General features: G+C 48.9%; 1 protein-coding gene across 1 annotated transcript in view; it reads right to left on the reverse strand.

Moving 5' to 3' along the window:
- Positions 1–9156: 9156 nt before the first annotated feature.
- ITGB5 (integrin subunit beta 5) overlaps positions 9157–16798 on the reverse strand; it is a 57945-nt gene continuing 50303 nt past the window's right edge. Inside the window, exons 11-15 of the mRNA XM_058028582.1 lie at positions 15236–15458; positions 14370–14473; positions 11562–11678; positions 10292–10458; positions 9157–9739 (exon numbers count right to left, since the gene is read on the reverse strand). Coding sequence (XP_057884565.1) covers positions 9644–9739; positions 10292–10458; positions 11562–11678; positions 14370–14473; positions 15236–15458 — 707 coding nt within the window. The 3' untranslated portion in view covers positions 9157–9643. The remainder of the gene's footprint in view (positions 9740–10291; positions 10459–11561; positions 11679–14369; positions 14474–15235; positions 15459–16798) is intronic.

Raw genomic sequence — 16798 nt, forward strand, 5'->3', positions numbered from 1 at the left:
GCATTATCCAAAGCACTGGTGTGTTATCAACACCTTTCCAGCTCCCACTGCAAAGCACAGCACTGTGAGGGCTGCTAAGGGAAAAGGTACTCTCAGTCCAGTCTCAGACCCCTTATTCCATGCACTGTCCACCCCTCATTCCATACCATTTGTGTCATACTCAGATCCCACATAATTTATATATCTTCCAACTGTTGCACTGTATTTATTTCTCATTATTGGGATTCCTTCTTGCCCATACATACAACGTAAACTATATCCTTAAACCATCTCTATATCAAATATACATTTCCATTAACCACTATTATTTCATCCCCTGTCCTTTCAATGATAGATATCCTTTTTCCATTTCATGGGCTTCTTTCATCCCTCCAGATCCATGACTTGGGTTTCATTCCATCAGGATAAGCGATCAGGACAGAAGCAGCACACTTGATTGTTGGACATTGACACCAGCCTGGCTCTGGTTGTTGTTGCATTCTTCTTGCTCCTCACAAAATTCATTCTTCATCAGTTAATGTCATTTCTGCTACTTCCTGCAACAAACAACTCACACCACAGATTATTTTCCCCCCAAGGTTAAATCTCCTTGAGGTACACACCAGGTCTCCCCATCCTTCTTCATCACCCACCAAGCACAAACAGGTCCTTGGGCAAAGACAATCCCACGCATGGGCTTGCCTTTTCCCATAGGAGGAGAGATCCACACTGACTTTCCCACTTCCCTGTGTGGGCAGGGACTTTATTTCCTCCCACAGTATGTAGGGGTTTCATTTGGGCAGGACCAGGGTGGTTACCAGATCCCCTAGGGTTGACTAGCCAAGTGGCTTCTGCTAAATTTGCATCCCAGTGCTTCCATGGCCCATTACTTTACACTCTTTACATGGTTTTCAGCAGTCCATTATACCTTTCAATCTTCCCAGAGGCCTGTGGTTAATAAGGGATGTGATATATCCACTCAATGCCATGTTTCTTTGCCCAAGAGTTTATCAGTTTATTTATAAAGTGAACCCCATTGTCTGACTCAATCCTCTCTGTAGTACCATGTTGCCACAAAATCTGTCCCTCAAGGCCTGGGATCTCAATGTCTCTCAAGCAGTGGCAATGTTTTACAGGGGATGTTTCCAGCCAGCCAGCTGTTGCTTCTGTCATGGTGAGAATAACTCTGGCCTTGGTGTGTTCATGGCAACAGCCCAATACAGCCAATTTTTTAGGCCTCACCCTACTGGAACCCCAGCCACCATCCTCTTTTCCAAGGAGACTCCACTTGTGTGGCTCACTTGATTGCAGCACGTTTCACATTCGTGTATAACCTGTGTGGCACCTCTTGGCTGCCTTTGACTGCAGCTCATATTGAATTTCCAACATTGTCAGGCACAGCAGCACTCACAGGTGGATCATTCAGGCCCAACAGTCCACTGCTGTCAGCCTCCATTCCCCACCAGACTCACACAGGGTAAGCAGGTCCTGCTGAGCACTCCTTGGCTCTCCAAGGACTAATGGATGGAGGTTGCAGAGTCCTGGTTGGTAAGATACTGCTGCTGCTGCACAGTCCTGGTAGTAATTGGTACTTGCTGGTCTTCATTCAACCTGCAGCAATCCTACAATGGAGGGATCTTCTGAGAGGCCAGGCAGGGTGGATAACTCTTTGATCTTCTCTGTATTCACTGTAGCTACACTAAAAGCCCATGGACATCCTTTAGGATCCTTGCAGTATCCAGCTGATGCCAGGGATACAAGGGGCCTCGGAGGCAGTCACAGCCAGAGCCAGCATCCTTCCCACTTCTTCCCTGCTAAGCTCACCTTGGCCTCTAACACAGAAAACTCCTGGCATGCCCCTGTCACTCCAAAGATCCAGATGGATTCTGCACTCCTGTGTGTTGATGGCATCAATGTACAATGTATCTGCTAAAGCTTTGCACTTCTGTGGATGCGATGTGCCAGGCCATCAAACCCAGACAGTCCAGTATGCCTGGTCATCCCTTTCCTCCTCCTGGCCAGAGGCAGGGACCCTCTACTCCTGTTCCTGGTCAGAGTATTCACTGTCTGACCTTTGCGATGCCAGGTCAGAAGTCCCCTCATCGGGGTGAAAGGAAGCGATTTTAGCTCTTTTATGTCTGGGAAATCGCTGATTGCCTTCTTGTCTCTCTGTGGCAACCACACTGGCACTCTTCTTGGGTGACCCTTTAACAGCCTTCTTCCCTCTCAGCTCACGGACACGGGCTTCCAGCTTGAAGGTGGGCTCACCCACCCACTTCCTCATGTCCTCCCCCTGGTCCCGCAGGAAGAACCAGAGCTCCCCACGGGGCCGGCGCTTGGGGCTCCCCTTCCCTCGCACCGGGGAAGGAGAGGACCGATCCCGTGGGCTGCCCCTAAAAGCTGGGCTGCTGGCTTGGAGGGACGAGGAGGTGCCCAGAGTTTCTTCTACGTTTCGGAGCCAGGAGGAGGCAATCTCCACAGTTGGTGTATCCATTTGTGGGTGGTACAGGGATACCAAGCTGCTGGAATAGGATGCAGGGGCACTTTGAACCACCTTCCTCCACATGGCCGTTGTGCAAGGGGCATCCTCTGGATCTTCAGGGACTCTGTCAATTTTTAGATCACTATAGACGATTTCCAGCACGGCTAATTCTCTCAAGTACTGGATACCTTCATCTGCAGTGGTCCACTTCCCTGGGGAGTTCACCAGATCTTCCTTAAATGGGTATCTTGCCCTCACACTTGAGAGGAGCCGTCTCCAGAGGCTGCAAATTGCTCCTTCTTTTCCAATTCCTCTTTCAATTTCCCGATCTTTAGCAAGGGATCCCAGCTGCTGGGCTTCATGGCCTTCCAGCTGCTGTCTGCCAGCCCCATTGTCCCAGCAGCGAAGCAGCCAGGCAGAAATGGGCTCACCTGGCTGCCGGCTGTAATCTTTGCGCAGGTCTCGGAGCTCTGACGAGGTCAGGGACCGAGTCACTTCGGTTTCCTGTTTGATTTGCCTCATCCCTTTGTATTTCCTTGTTGAAGGACCTGCCTCTTGATCCAACCCCTCCTTTCCTACTGTTACTTCCCCTTCTTCCTCCTCTTCTTCTTCCTCCCTTACTAATCGATGGAAAGGGTGTGTCACTTGCCTTGTCCATTTTTTTGCTTTCACTTCTGGGGCAGTTACTGTGGCTGCTGTGGTTTGAGTCCCTGACTCAGCCATAGTGTCCTCCAATGCAGTCTGGGTTCCTGCCTCAGCTACAGTCCTCTCAGAGTACTGAACAGTGGCTCGGTAGGCACAGGCCAGGCCCCAGTACAGGGCAAGAAGCTGCTGGTGTTCAGTGGGGTGGGCAAGGCACCCTTCTATCAGCTCATGGGTCAGTTTGTCAGGCTTGGTTACCTGTTCAGGTGTAAAGTCCCAGGCAATGGGAGGTGAAAACCGCCCTAGGAACCTGCCCAAATCCTTCCATGCACCTTGCCACCCAGGAACTGGATGCCTCGGGGCATCTTTCAATATCTCTTCACCTAAAGTTTGTTTTTTCCTACCCCAGGATGATGCCAGATTCCATGAACTCCATAGAATGCCAACAGTATTAGCTAATATTATTAAGAGTATTAAATGGCTTACATAAGGATGAGCAAAGACCATGGGAGCCTGCATTATAAAAGCATTCACATCAATTACCGTGCACAGAACATAGCTCCCCACACACAACAAGGCCATCAGTGTAAGAGCAAAGCACAGAGCCATTGTTTTTTTTAACATGTTCCCAAACTCAGCAAAATAAAGAGATAAGCAGTGCAGCTCACAAACTCCTTGCCCTGCACGAGAGCTTGCTACTCCATAACTACGATTTACTTTTTACTACAGCATGCAATACAGAAATATATATATATATAAAACTGCCTTTATCTCACCCCACTACTGGGCACCAAAAAGGACTGTAGTGTGCTGACCTTGGCCAGGCCCCAGGTGCCCACTGAGCCTCTCTATTGCTCCTCTTTGCAACAGGACACGGGAGGGAATAAGATGGAAAACAGCTTGTAGGTTAAGATAAGGCAGTTTACTAAAGCATAAAAATAGACAATTGAAAGTTTGCATGAGCATAAGCAAAGGAAAAAGTCAGTCTCTACTTCCCATCAGCAAGAGATGCTCAGGCACTTCCCGGGAAGCAGGGCTGCAGCACGCGTGGTGGTGGCTCCAGAAGGCAAACACTGCAGAGTAACAAATGCCTCCCTCATCCTCCTCCCTCCCTTAGCTTTTATATCTGAGCTGACATCATACAGTATGGAATATCCCTTTGGCTAATTTGGGTCAGCTGGCCTGCTTGTGTGCCCTCCCAGGACCTTGCCCACTCCCAGCCCCTTGATGGGGGGGATGTTGGAGGGACAGGTCTGCTCAGCATTATCCAAAGCACTGGTGTGTTATCAACACCTTTCCACTGCAAAGCACAGCACTGTGAGGGCTGCTAAGGGAAAATGAACTCCATCTCAGTCTCAGACCCAATACACTGTCCAAGTGAGACTTTGCCCATTGTCAGCTGGCCCCACTGCTGGGATGGGTTTGACAAGCACTTGGCACCAGCAACAATTTATATAACATTTCATATATGTATGTATGTATTTATAACATTTTACATATGTATGTGCACATGCACAGACACACACACACATATATATGCACACACATATATATACAGGCATGCATATAATCACAGAATCATTTAGGCTGGAAAAGACCTTCAGAATCATTGAGTATATATTTTTAGTCTGTGCTGCCATCCAGTAACCCCAGGAGCTGAACACACAAAAGGAGGGTTGCTGCCTTTCTGAGCACACTGTCTGCTGTTCAAATACCTCCAAAGTGAACCATGACCTCTTCACTCCAAGTAAGCAAGGGTTAGATTAGGATCATAAAACCATAGAACCATTTAGGTCAGAGAAAACCCTTATGGTCATTGAATCCCAGTGTCACCCCAGCACTGACAAGTCCACCAGTAAACCATGTCCCAAAGTGCTGCATCTACTTGCCTTTTAAACACCTCCAGGATTGTTGACTCCACCACTTCCCTGGGCATCCTGTTACAATGCTTGTCAACCCTTTCAGTGAAGATATTATTCCTAATATCCAATCTAAGCCTCCCCTGGTACAACTTGAAGGTGTTTCCTCTTGTCCTAAATAATAATTACTGACAAGTATTTTTGCTGCTTTACTAGTGGTAATTTTATGGTGACTTGTAAAATTGAAAATAGACTTGCTACTACTATTCATTTCTGCTAATATTGATTTCTGTTGCTGTTGAAATATATATTTGCTTGAGCTGGTTTTGGCTAGGATAGAGTTAATTTTTTTCAGAGCAGCTAGCACAATTCAGATTTTTGCTGGAAACAGTGTTGATAATACAGAGATGTTTTAGTTACAGCTGAGTAGAGCTTACACAGATTCAAGGCCTTTTCTGCTCCTCCCCCCCAGTGAGGATGGTGGGGGTGCACAAGGAGCTGGGAGGGGACACAGCCAGGACAGGTGAGCCCCACTGACCACAGGGATGCCCCAGAGCATCATGCTCAGCACACAGAACTGGGGGAACAAGAAGGAAGGGAGGTACCTTCACAGTCATGGTGTTTGTCTTCCTGAGTCACTGCCAGGCGTGAAGGAGCTCAGTTTTCCTGGGACTGGCTGAACACCTGCCAGCCAGACTCTGAAGGAATTAATTCCTTATTTTGCTTTGCTTGCATGCAGCTGAGGCTTTACTTATGGAACTGTCTTTATCTTGACCCACGTTTTCTCACTTTTTTTACTCTTCTGATTCTCTCCCCTATCCCACTGTGGCAGAGTGAGAGAGTGGCTGTGTGGGGCTGGGTTGTCAGCTGGGGTTAAACCACCACAGCCTTACAGTAATTACTCATAGCATAGATACACTTGTTTTGCTAATCACCAGTATGCTTGCCTTGATAGTGGTGACTTGGATTAAAATGCAATGAAGTAAATTAGGAAATAAAGCCTCCAGGTCCTTGTGCACACAGGGTCCTGCAAGCCCATGGTTGCAACCTTTGCCCCCACACAGACTGGGTGATGCTGGGTCATGGCAGCTGAATGGACAAGTTTCTGATCTGGCTGCATCCTGTAGACACCAGCAGAAACTAGTGGGCATGCAGGAAGGGACAGGATGAAATAAACTCCTGTGTCTCTGCTGTGTAGTTGTGACCTTTGCAGGCTGGCAGTGCAGAGGAGAACAATTCCAGTTCCTGTGTTCAGGTATGGAGATGGTGCTGGATATGCTGCTGGGCTGCAGATGCAGGGAGTTACCTCACTGTGGCATTTCCTGCAGGCAGCTTAGTGATCCTTTTCCCAACACTGGAGCTCCTTGGCTTGCCACTTGGCTGGAGAAACGCGAGGTTAAATAAGTTCAGGAGTGTGGAGCATTCATCTTCCAGAGCCTGGGCTTTGCCTTCAGCTGCTGAGCACCTTCTTGTTCCACTGTAAAGGGCAATGAGGATGCAGGCAGGCATGCCTCACTCAGGCTTGGGTAACAGAGAACAGTTTCACTGCACCTCCACAATTAACAAAACAAATCATGCTGCCATTGGCCTTGACCTTTCCCAAGGAATGGTGCTGTCTCCTCCCCCAGAGCAGCAGCACAGGGAAAAGGCACTGGTGAGCCCCAGCAACCCTGCAGCAGCAGCAGCCCTCAGCTGTGGCTGGGGAAACAGGAGGAGATGATGTTGCAAGGGCATCCGGATTCCAGCTTGGCCAGACAAGCTCTGACGTTTTTCCATCACGTCTGACCTGTTGATGCCTTCTGCTGGAGCTTTCATTCAGGAATGCTAGCTGTGGTCAGGCTGCATGTATTTACAGACACAAATAAACTGCTGCTGACTGAAATACACCACTCCCATGACTGTGCTTGGCACTGCTCTTGCAAGGGTAAAGGCAGATCTGCTTACCCAGTAACACAAAGCCTTAGCAGTGCTTCCTTACTTTTAATAAAAATGCAACCTTGTGGAAAGGCTGAATTTGGGGGGCTGCTCTGCACTGCCCGGTGCAGCACCACAGGCAGCACTGACAGCATCAACCCTGTTCACTTCTTTTTGTACACTGCCTTGGCAGCCTGGCTTGTGGCACCCTCCCCTTGCTTATTTGAGCCCACATTGCTCCCTGCCTACTCTGCAGACCAGTCTGCTTTACAGCTGAGCTGTGTCCCTGGGCAGAGGAAGGAGGGCACTTGCAGTCCCGTCCCCAAGCCTTTTCTCTGCTTTTTCCACTCTCCCTGCCCAAACAACCCCTTAGCAATGAGTCAAATCTTGGCTCCCTACAACTGCCTGGGTTGCCCAGTCTCTCAGCCCTAACCCAGTGTTGTGGGAAATGCCACAGCACAAAGGTAATCTGCAAGGGTGCAAGGGAAAGGGTGGCAGGGGGGCACTGCCTGTGCCTCTCCTTTCAGAGTGCAAAGGGGTGGATTTGTTTTTAAACTGCTTGGTCCCTCACAAATTAACTGAAGCAGAAGTGTATTCAGAGCGTTTGCTGCTTTGGGTGGCAAAGCTGGTTTAAAGCATTCCTGCCCTTCCTTTCCCTGGGCTTTCCTTCCTGCTCCCCCTTTCTGTGCCTGGGGCAGTATGACTTGTGTGAGGCAGCCACGTGAACCAAGCTAAAACTTGCTCTGTCTCCTTGTGATGATTATTTTCTGACTACTTTCTATTATTTTGTGTCAGTGATGAAATCTGTCTTGCCATCTTGGCACACGGCAGTGGGATGATCACAAACCCCAAATTTATCCCAGGGATGCTCTTTCCTAGGTGGCAGGGTTAGTCCCAGCTATTCAAAATGCTGTTTCTTGGCCTGTAAACTTTAGCCTGGACTTCATTATCGTGTAGAAGATGTGGAGCTCTGAAGAGCTGCCCCTGTGCAGTACTCAGGCCTGTCCTGCTGCTGGTGGTGCTGCAGGGAGGAGGCAGCACAGCCTCCAGCCCACCCATGGTGGGTTACACTAAGGCAGCATTTAACCAGAGCCTGCCCCTGCACTTGTTTTCAGGATGGATCTATGCACCCTCCTCCCCTGCTAGGGCAGCTGTAGTGGAATGAAGTGGGAAGACAGCATAAATTTCATTTGTTTAAGGTTTTGAGTTTTTTACCCCACCTGATCAGCCCCGATGCCGCCAAGGCGCCACTTGCTGCCCTCCTAAAAATGCCAGTTCTGAGATATTTTTAGTGTGGTCTGCTGCATTTCTTGAGTGCTGCTTGTAGGCAGAGGGGGGGCCATAAAGTTCTTGAAGGAGAGCTGTTTTTACTGAACAAATAAGAGCTTCTGTTTATAGAGGCAAAAACACATTAAAAAAAATAAATCCGGAAGGATGGGCCCATGGCTCTTTTCCAATGAGAAGAGCAAGTCAAAACAATGAACACCATTTGTTTTTGCTTTTCCCTGGCAAGCTTCCTTCAGCTGACTATTGCATGATCTGTTGAGGGTGAAGAGACAAGAAAAAAAGAAATTTAAAAAAAGAAGGAAAAAAAAAAATCCAGGCAGTAGCAATTGCTCCAGCTCCTCTCTCCTGCGGCGGCTGCAGCCCCGTCTGTGTGGGTTTAAAGCTGCAGCTGTCAGCAGGGTAACCCAAACCCCAGCTCCAGAGGAAAACAGACAGGGCTGGGGGAATAGTTTGGGGGGAAAAAATAAAAAAAAGCAAAAAACCAAAGCAAAATATATGTCGCGAAGCAACAACATTGGTCTTTATCCAGCTCTATTTCCAAAAGCTCAGGGCTCCCCTGATTTTCCAGCTGGACTCCATGGGACCCCACAGCAACAGTCCTCTGGTAAAAAGTCTGGAGGAGCTGCTGAGTGCTCTCAGCTGCCCTCCTGCAGCCCCCCAGGCTGGACACCTACTTGCACACCATAAGGAATGGGTGTTTATATTATTTTCCTCAGAGTGAACTCCCTTTTCCTTGGGCTCCCACCAGTTTCCAATGTAACACCATAGGCTCAGATCAGGAGCTCCCTGCCCTGGGTCAACACCAGTGTATTAAATCAACACAACTCCTGTGGCAGCCCCTACAGCTCCAGCTCCATGTTTTATGGCCATGCTTTGACTGATAAGGCTCTATTAATAAATCCAACAGGCAGCACCATTGCTGCTGGCAGGAGGAGCAGCCCCAGTTTTGGTGGGGTCTCAGCAAAGAAACAATCCACTCTATTCACAGCATCATATATGCACAACTGTTTTATTTCGGGGTTTATATAAAAAAATTCCTAAAGACTGCAGAGTTTTTTATCCTAATTTCTTACACATATGGTTCCAAGACCCTGTTTTCAAGCTAATTCCCCCCCTAACAACTTTTGATGGAGTGGGTTCCCCTGATTTTTGACCTAGTCACCTTTTCTAACGGGATATGTCTAAAGCTGCAATATGGCACTTGGTTCACTTAGTTGGCAGGTTTAATACATCTGGAAAGCTGGGGTATGGAGATGCACACGGCTCAGAGTCCATCAACACAGGCAGGGACCCTGCCCTCACATCTGTGCCTCCAGAATGAACCAGACCTTTCTCCTTACTGTGCAAATAACAGGCTTTGGTCATCGACCAGTCCCATCGTAAGGGATTCTCGCCCCTGAAGAGAATCCCATCTTCAAGTGGGGAAGCAGCCCGGCCATTCAAGCAATTGTCCATGGCAGTGCCAGGCACTGAGACCCCTTCAGTCAACTGTACCGTTGTAAGACTTGTTGAGCTTGTTGAACGTGAACTCTACGTTATGCGTGGAAATGGGCTTTCGGTAGAGAGGATTGGATGCCTTTGGAGAGAGGAGCAGACAGAAAGAACAAAGATGAGGAACAAAGTCTGTACCATGGTAAAAACATAACAATTAGTTTGGTGACAGTGCTGTGTTTGGCTTTGAGAGAACTGAACATTCAGATCCAGAGGCAGTGTTGTTTACCCAGAGTTGGTCCATCAGACCCACCTTCCATCCTGCCTGCAGGCAGAGGCACTGCCCTCCAATGCTGAACATCCCCCCTCAAAGCCTCCCAGAAGGGCTCCCTCACAGACCTGACCAATGCAGCTGCCACCACAGTCTCCCCTACCTCCTTCAGCCTCCAGCTCTGCTTGGAAATAGATGAGGAGACCAAAGGCTGGGTATAGTTTTGCAAAGCACTTGTAACTTGCCTAGGAGAAGGCAACAGTCCTTCTCCTAGGCAAAGGAACTGCAAGATGCTGGACCCCGAAGGCACCACAAGGCATGGACACCTGCACCCTTGTTCCTGCCACCCTTTTCCATCACTGCTGAGCTGTTTTCTGCCAGTGCATCCCCAGAGCCCCCCCAGTAGCACCCCCAGCCCAGGCTCACCATTTCGTATCTGGCGCGGGAACGCTCGCTCTGGAATCGGTCGAACTCCCGCCTGTCGTGGATGGTGACGAGCAGCTTCCAGAGCGCCAGCAGGATGATGCCAATCAGCACCACGCTGCCAATCACTGCCAGCACGATGGTCACAGCGCTGGGGGCTGAGCTGCAGGCTGGCAGAGAGGCAGAAAAGCTAATTAGCCCTGGTGTGAGTGCATCCTGGGTCAGGTAATAACTTGGACTGCAGCCACAGAGCAAGTGACCTCAGGCAGCGCCAGCAGCAGTGGCTAAATCTGAAAAAGCAACAGTTCCCTCTGAAACTGAACTACATTTTTTTTAAATTAAATTCCTGGCTAGAGGCAGGTCAAAGGGCCACCTCTCATGGATGTCACCAGAGCTGGGATGTCACATAGTAGGGCAGCAGTGCCACTGTCCAACAGCAATGCAGGGTTTTAATGCCACCTGACCCATGTGGGACACAGAGCATTAAGGTGCCTCTAGCAAAAGCCAGCTCAGCTGCTCCCACACAGAGACAGGTGATCACTAAGGACTTTATATAAGGACATTAACTGTCAGCTAATCAGCTGGTCTTTTAATTAAGTGCAAGCTGCAGCACAATTGAAATAAAACATGAGGAATCTCAGTCTTTCCCATATTGGCCCGTGCCTTGGAGGACCAGAACAAATCACAAGAAGCTACTGCTGGATGCTCGCCAGCTTGTCCTGCAACACCACAAGGGGTTTTCTTTGAGCAACTGCATTGCATGTGATTAAAATATTGCTGGGAAGCACAGCTGTCTGCACAGCCTGTGGAGGGGAGTAGGGGCACACAGCCCTTACACTGCCTGGATCACAACTCCTTGGCAATGTGGAAATCCTTAGGTGGTGCAGGGCTTTCCCATTATCCTAACTTAACCAGCAGCTGCACCAGGTGTTCTCTTCCGATATTTTTGCTCACAAGGGCTTTATCTCTAAATCAAGCATACTTTTTGCTACTTAAATAGGCTTCAGTTAACTCAGCCTCCCAAAGCTCTTCAGCCCTTGCTGGCAATGCTGATGGCTCAGGTGCAAGGTTTACTCTCACAATTCTTTTTTACTAAGTTGGGAGCATTTGGAGCTCGGTTTCATCACTGTAAAACACTTCAGTGTAAATCAGCCTGGTTTATCTGCTCACACATGCAGCCAGCCTTTCTGCAGCCCCCCAGGTCCCCCAGCAGCCCATCACCTCTCCTGAGGCTGCCAGTGCTGTCAGAAAAGAAACCCAAGGGAGGGCCAACCTGGCTCCTTGAGGACGGTGAGGTTGGATTTCCCACTGGGAAGCTCCATGTAGGTGAACTTCATGACACAGTTGTTCACTGGGTAGGCACAGAGGATCACGTTGGGGTCGTCTGTTTCTGGAACCAGATGCAAGAATCACAGGATTTTGTAAAAGATTTATACATTAAAAAAAATCCTAAACACTGCAGAACTTTTGTACCATAATTTTTCAAATAAATGCTTCCAACACCCTCTATTTTTTAACATAATTCTCCCCTAAAAACTGCAATGGTGTGGGTTCCCTGATTCTGAGCTAGTCACCCTGTCTAACAGGCTGTGTCTAAAGCTGCAATACAGCACTTGGCTGACTTAGCTGGCAGGTTCAGTATTAGGAATTAGCACAGCTCTCCCCTGCAAGATAAGCAGAGCTTTCCATGGATGCCTGGGAGCAGAGGAATGGGGAGTAAGCCTGGAAAGCAGCACAGTTTGATCACAACTCATACAAATTGTAACTGAGCAGTGTCCAGAATCACTGCTTGAGAAAATGTGGCACTTGGCAAACATCACACAGCAAACACACTCAACCTCGCACGCACACACATTCTTCCTTCATGCAAGTCTGCTTATGTAATAAATGCCATTTTCTTCTTAATTTGCTAAATTTCTTGAAGAGTGGAAGAAAAAGGGAAAACAAGGAGCACTGACTCAGAGCCAGCAGCAGCAGCAGCCCATGGCCAGCTTGTGCTCCAGCTGTACCGAATAGCTCCAGCTCCGGAAACGGCCGAGAAGTTTGTTTTCAAAGAGAGAGATAGAAAAGGAAAATGGGAAGGGGTGGAGGGAGGGAGGGAGGAGTTGGTTGCAAGGATGATGTGTAGCTGTGGGAGTTAAAGGAAATGAGAGGACTTTACTCCCAGAGCCATGCGAGCGCTGTGTGTTGGTGTCTGACGGACCATAGCACCAGACAGAGCCTGGTCACTGTCAGTGCTGCCTGAGGAAGAAACAATTTAAGATTGAGCAAAACCATCACCTGAGGTCTGCAGATCTAGCTTAAGGGGTGATTTCAGCAGAGCCACTGCCCTGCACAGCCACAGCTCTTTTGATGCCCCCATTGCAGGGACAGTGACTGGAGGGAGTGGGGAATCATCTCTGGCTGTTACAGGAGCACAGCTCTGCCAGCCTGCAAGGGCTGAGAGTTGCATGGGACAGGAATTTGGGGACCCAGGGCTGTCGGCTAGCAAAGACATGCATGACCTTGTCTTAGGCACCTGGAAATAGCTTTCCACAGTTCTTGTATCCATGCCTGTCATGCTGAAAAATGATTGCATTAATGGCCACTGCTACCCCAACCCCTTAGCTCTCTTCTGTCTGTTTGTTTTCCCTTTCAATGCCTTTGACCTGCATCCAGTTAAAAGATTAATACCCTCCATTTCAACAGCTGAGCTCAGATGCAGCTGCCCCTCTGACACGTTCCTGGTGTGGACAAACCTCAGCTGTTCCTACCCTGGGACAGGCAAACCTCCTCTATCTACACAGTGGTAGCAAAGCATGGGCTGGAAAAGTGCTGATTGTTGAAAAGCAAAGTACTAATTAGATTAATATAGATAATACTTCCATACTTCTTGACTAATGTCCTTTTGAGTTGGGCAGCAAATCTTAGTTTCTGTAGGTCTAGCTGCTTTCACTCCCATCCTTGCACCATCATTTCAGTAAAAGATACAGTGATTAAAGTCTCAATAGTAATGATTTCTGTTTATCTTCACTAGGTTTCAGAGATAACATGTCAACAGAGAGAGGTGTGAGGGTTCCACTGAGCTTTTCAGGCGGGAGGGATGAGCTTTGATTCTCAATATGTGCTGGCCAGACAGGCATTAGAAAGGAGCTTTGTGTGTTTTGAACTTGCAAACCTCTCACAGGGTGCTGGTGCAGGTGCACTCCCTGCTAAACTGCACAGTGAATGGAGAGAATGAGAGCAAGTGTCCCAAAGGGAAGGGTGGGAAACTCCACTGGTCATAATTTAAAAGTGGGGCACTGGATGTGAGAGGAGTCAATGGGAAAAACATCACCTGCAGACAGCTTAGGAGGAAGTGAGTGAAAAGCTGAGCAACGTGAGGGACTCCCACCTCTATAAATTAAGGAAGAGGAGGAAATGCCAGATGCAGACAGTAACTTATCCCTGCTTGATCTCCATCCCTCCCTCCAAGAGATATTGCTAAGGCCAAGGTCAGGATTGTGATTAAATCTGTTACAAGCCTGGATCCCCTCTACTCCCCTAAACAGCAACCAGGGACTCCCAGAACAGATCTTGAAAAGAGAGGGGGGAAGTCATCTGCTGAGGATGCACATGTGGGGTCACCTCTAGAAGAGGACACAAAGGGCAGGAGATTGCCAGGGGAACTTGTAGCAGTCAGTTCCACCAAAGCAGAACTCATTTTCAAAGCAGCTTTGCTTTCTTTTACCAGTTCACTTCTTCCAAGATGAAGCCTCAGATGATTAGAAAATGCCTTTTCTTGAGTAATAGGCTGTTCTTTTGCACTCTCTCACGACTCCTCTCATCTGTCTCATGTGACCTCACCCCACTCTTTGCTCCCTGCACTGGCAGTAGTGGTTAGATGTCATTTAAAATCAAGGAGTTTTTTACTTCACTATGGATTATAGCCTGGAGAGAGCATCACACATACCACACATACACATATTCAAACTACCTACATACACACATTTCTAAATACCAGGTGCTCCCTGAAGCTTTCTTTACAGATATGTTTTAGCCTGATTAAGAAGAGTTCAATGCCACAGACACCAGGTCCCACCACCTGCAGCTGCCAGCTTACCAAGAACATCCACAGTGGTGATGATCTCATCCTTGCAGTGCTTTTGGCAGGTTTGGTTATCAGCCAGTCTTCCTGAGTTAAACAGCTTGCATTCAATACAATCCCTGCAGGAACACACATAGAGGGAAGACTAAGCACATGTCAGAAATTGCATGAACACGGGGATTCAGCCCTTGGGAAGGGATTCCCTGGGTCTGGTCTGGAGGCTGCACATCTGCACCACAAGGGAGGAGCAGCTTCAGGACCAGGCATCTCCATCGCAAGGATGGATTTATTAGGATTCAATGAAAGTGAAAAGCAGCTTGTAGGATTCAGTGAAAGTGCAAAGGATTCCATGAAGGTGCAGAGCAGCTTATAGGTTTGGGGTCTGTTTGCCCTTTGGATGTCAGGAGCTGCACGTCAGCTACTGCAAAATCCATCCTGCCTGAGATCAAGGCAGGCAGTCCTGCTGCTCTGTGCTAGTCTGAGGCTGATGCCTGGGCCACCTTCATTGCTGTGAGGCAGGGGCAGTGATTCTGATTCCAGTCCTCCCCTCCTCTGCAGCTCACAGCTCTCTGCACCCAGACATCTGCAGCTCAGAGTGCAGCAAAACTGGGGTTGCCAGCCCTTCCTGCAGAGTGAGACAGCACCAGAAATGAGCAGGGACATGAAACTCCATGAGCACTAGGGCAAGAAGACTTGTTGCTGCTCTACCTGGAATACTGTCAGGGTACTTAGCGTGGGCTCCTAGCAGCAGCAGGCTTGCTTGGGGCTGATCACACATTCAACAAAGCAGAAGCAATTCCCTAGCTGAAAAGTCTCCCAGGAACCAAAGAGCTGCCCTTCCCACCAGGAGCGAGAAGTCCCTCCTGAACTCCTGTGGGTACCTTTTGGTGCTGCAGACACCGGGGCAGGTGGGACACTTCTCGCAGGTCTCTCCGAATGCGCCGGGCTCCGTGCACTGGCACCTCCCGCAGACGCAGGCGCCGCGGCCGCTGCACATCTGCCCGTCGCTGGACACGCAGCTGTCCGTCTCCGTGGAGCAGTTGCAGTTGTCCCCGATGAACCCCGCGTGGCACTTGCACTCCCCGCAGTGACACTCCCCGTGACCTGAGGGGGACAGTGGGGACAGGTGTCAGCAGGATTCCAATGGCCACCACTGGGTGCTGTGGTTGGCAGGGACCAGCAGCCCAGCAGGAAGAGCTGCCAGAGAGACCTTACTTGGCAGGGCAACAAACAGATGCTGTTGGGAAACGCTTAAATATCAAATTAATATCAACATTCAGCAGCAAAAACTACCTACTCATTGCTCTTCCAGCTTCCCTCTACGGTTGCTTAAGACGAATGGGCACCTCCTCCTTCCTACTTTTGTATGAAATAATCTTTCTCTGTCTACATCAAGAGATATTAAGATGGGAATGGAATACTGCTCCCTTGCTGGTTTTGAGCTCAGAGTTCAGCAGCAAAAAGCCCAGCAGGTTGCCCACCTCATAAAGTATTTCCTTCTCTTTCTTCTTAACAGTCTTACTTAAGAAGTTCTCTTAAAACCTTGAAAAAAATTATATCAACAAGCACTATTTCCTGTGTCCAAACAAGAACTCTGTGTCCCAACCAGAGCCACAAAGGTTGCTGGGACCAGCTGAGTCCCCCCCAGGGAGCAGCTCAAGGCAGCTCACAGCAGAAATGGATGAAGAAACCAATCCAGCAAGGGCTCTTCTCCACTGAAGCATCCCCTTGGAGCCAAGGGGCTTAGTGAAGGGCTGAGAAAGTAAACAGGCTCCAAGGCTGTCAGTGACAGTAAGTGGAGTGGCTGTCCACTGAGCAGCTGGCTTCAGGGAGCCATCCATCTGCTGGAGACTGCTCAAATTCTTCCCTGGCCAGTCCCTAGGAGAAGGGATGCCTTTACAGGCATAGTTTATAGAGCTGAAGGGTTTGTACACAAGGCTCATCAGCAACCTAATTACAGCTCAGCTTTTCCACTGGGAAGAGCCTCGAGCACCCCAGACACGATAAATTATACACACGCTCCTTTCATCGACACAAACTCGTGGATCTCCCTGCCTCTCCCACCGTGCCAAGATTATCAGAGGCTGTGGATTGCCAAGCTATATCCCCTGCCAAAAGTCACAGGAGCACCTTCTGTTTTACTAGGCATCTCATATATCCCAGCAAATCACAGGTTGTCCTTCTACAGCCTCCTCTGCAGTCCCACCGTTTGCTTTGGAGCCAGCCTGCATATTCAAACATTACTGGACAAAGGAGATTATGTTTACAAGATCTCTAGAGGTGACCTCCTTCTGTGCCTACATCTGATGGAGATTAAAATCCCTTGCTCTGCTTGCCTTCACAATGACAGCCTTGCCCTTTCCTCAGACAGAAAGCTCTGGGTTTGAGCCCATGGGCTCAGCTACATCCACAGCTGCTGCAGAGTGGGGGACTCCCAGGACCAT

Source organism: Melospiza georgiana, chromosome 7, assembly GCF_028018845.1.
Source record: "Melospiza georgiana isolate bMelGeo1 chromosome 7, bMelGeo1.pri, whole genome shotgun sequence".
NCBI lineage: Eukaryota > Metazoa > Chordata > Aves > Passeriformes > Passerellidae > Melospiza > Melospiza georgiana.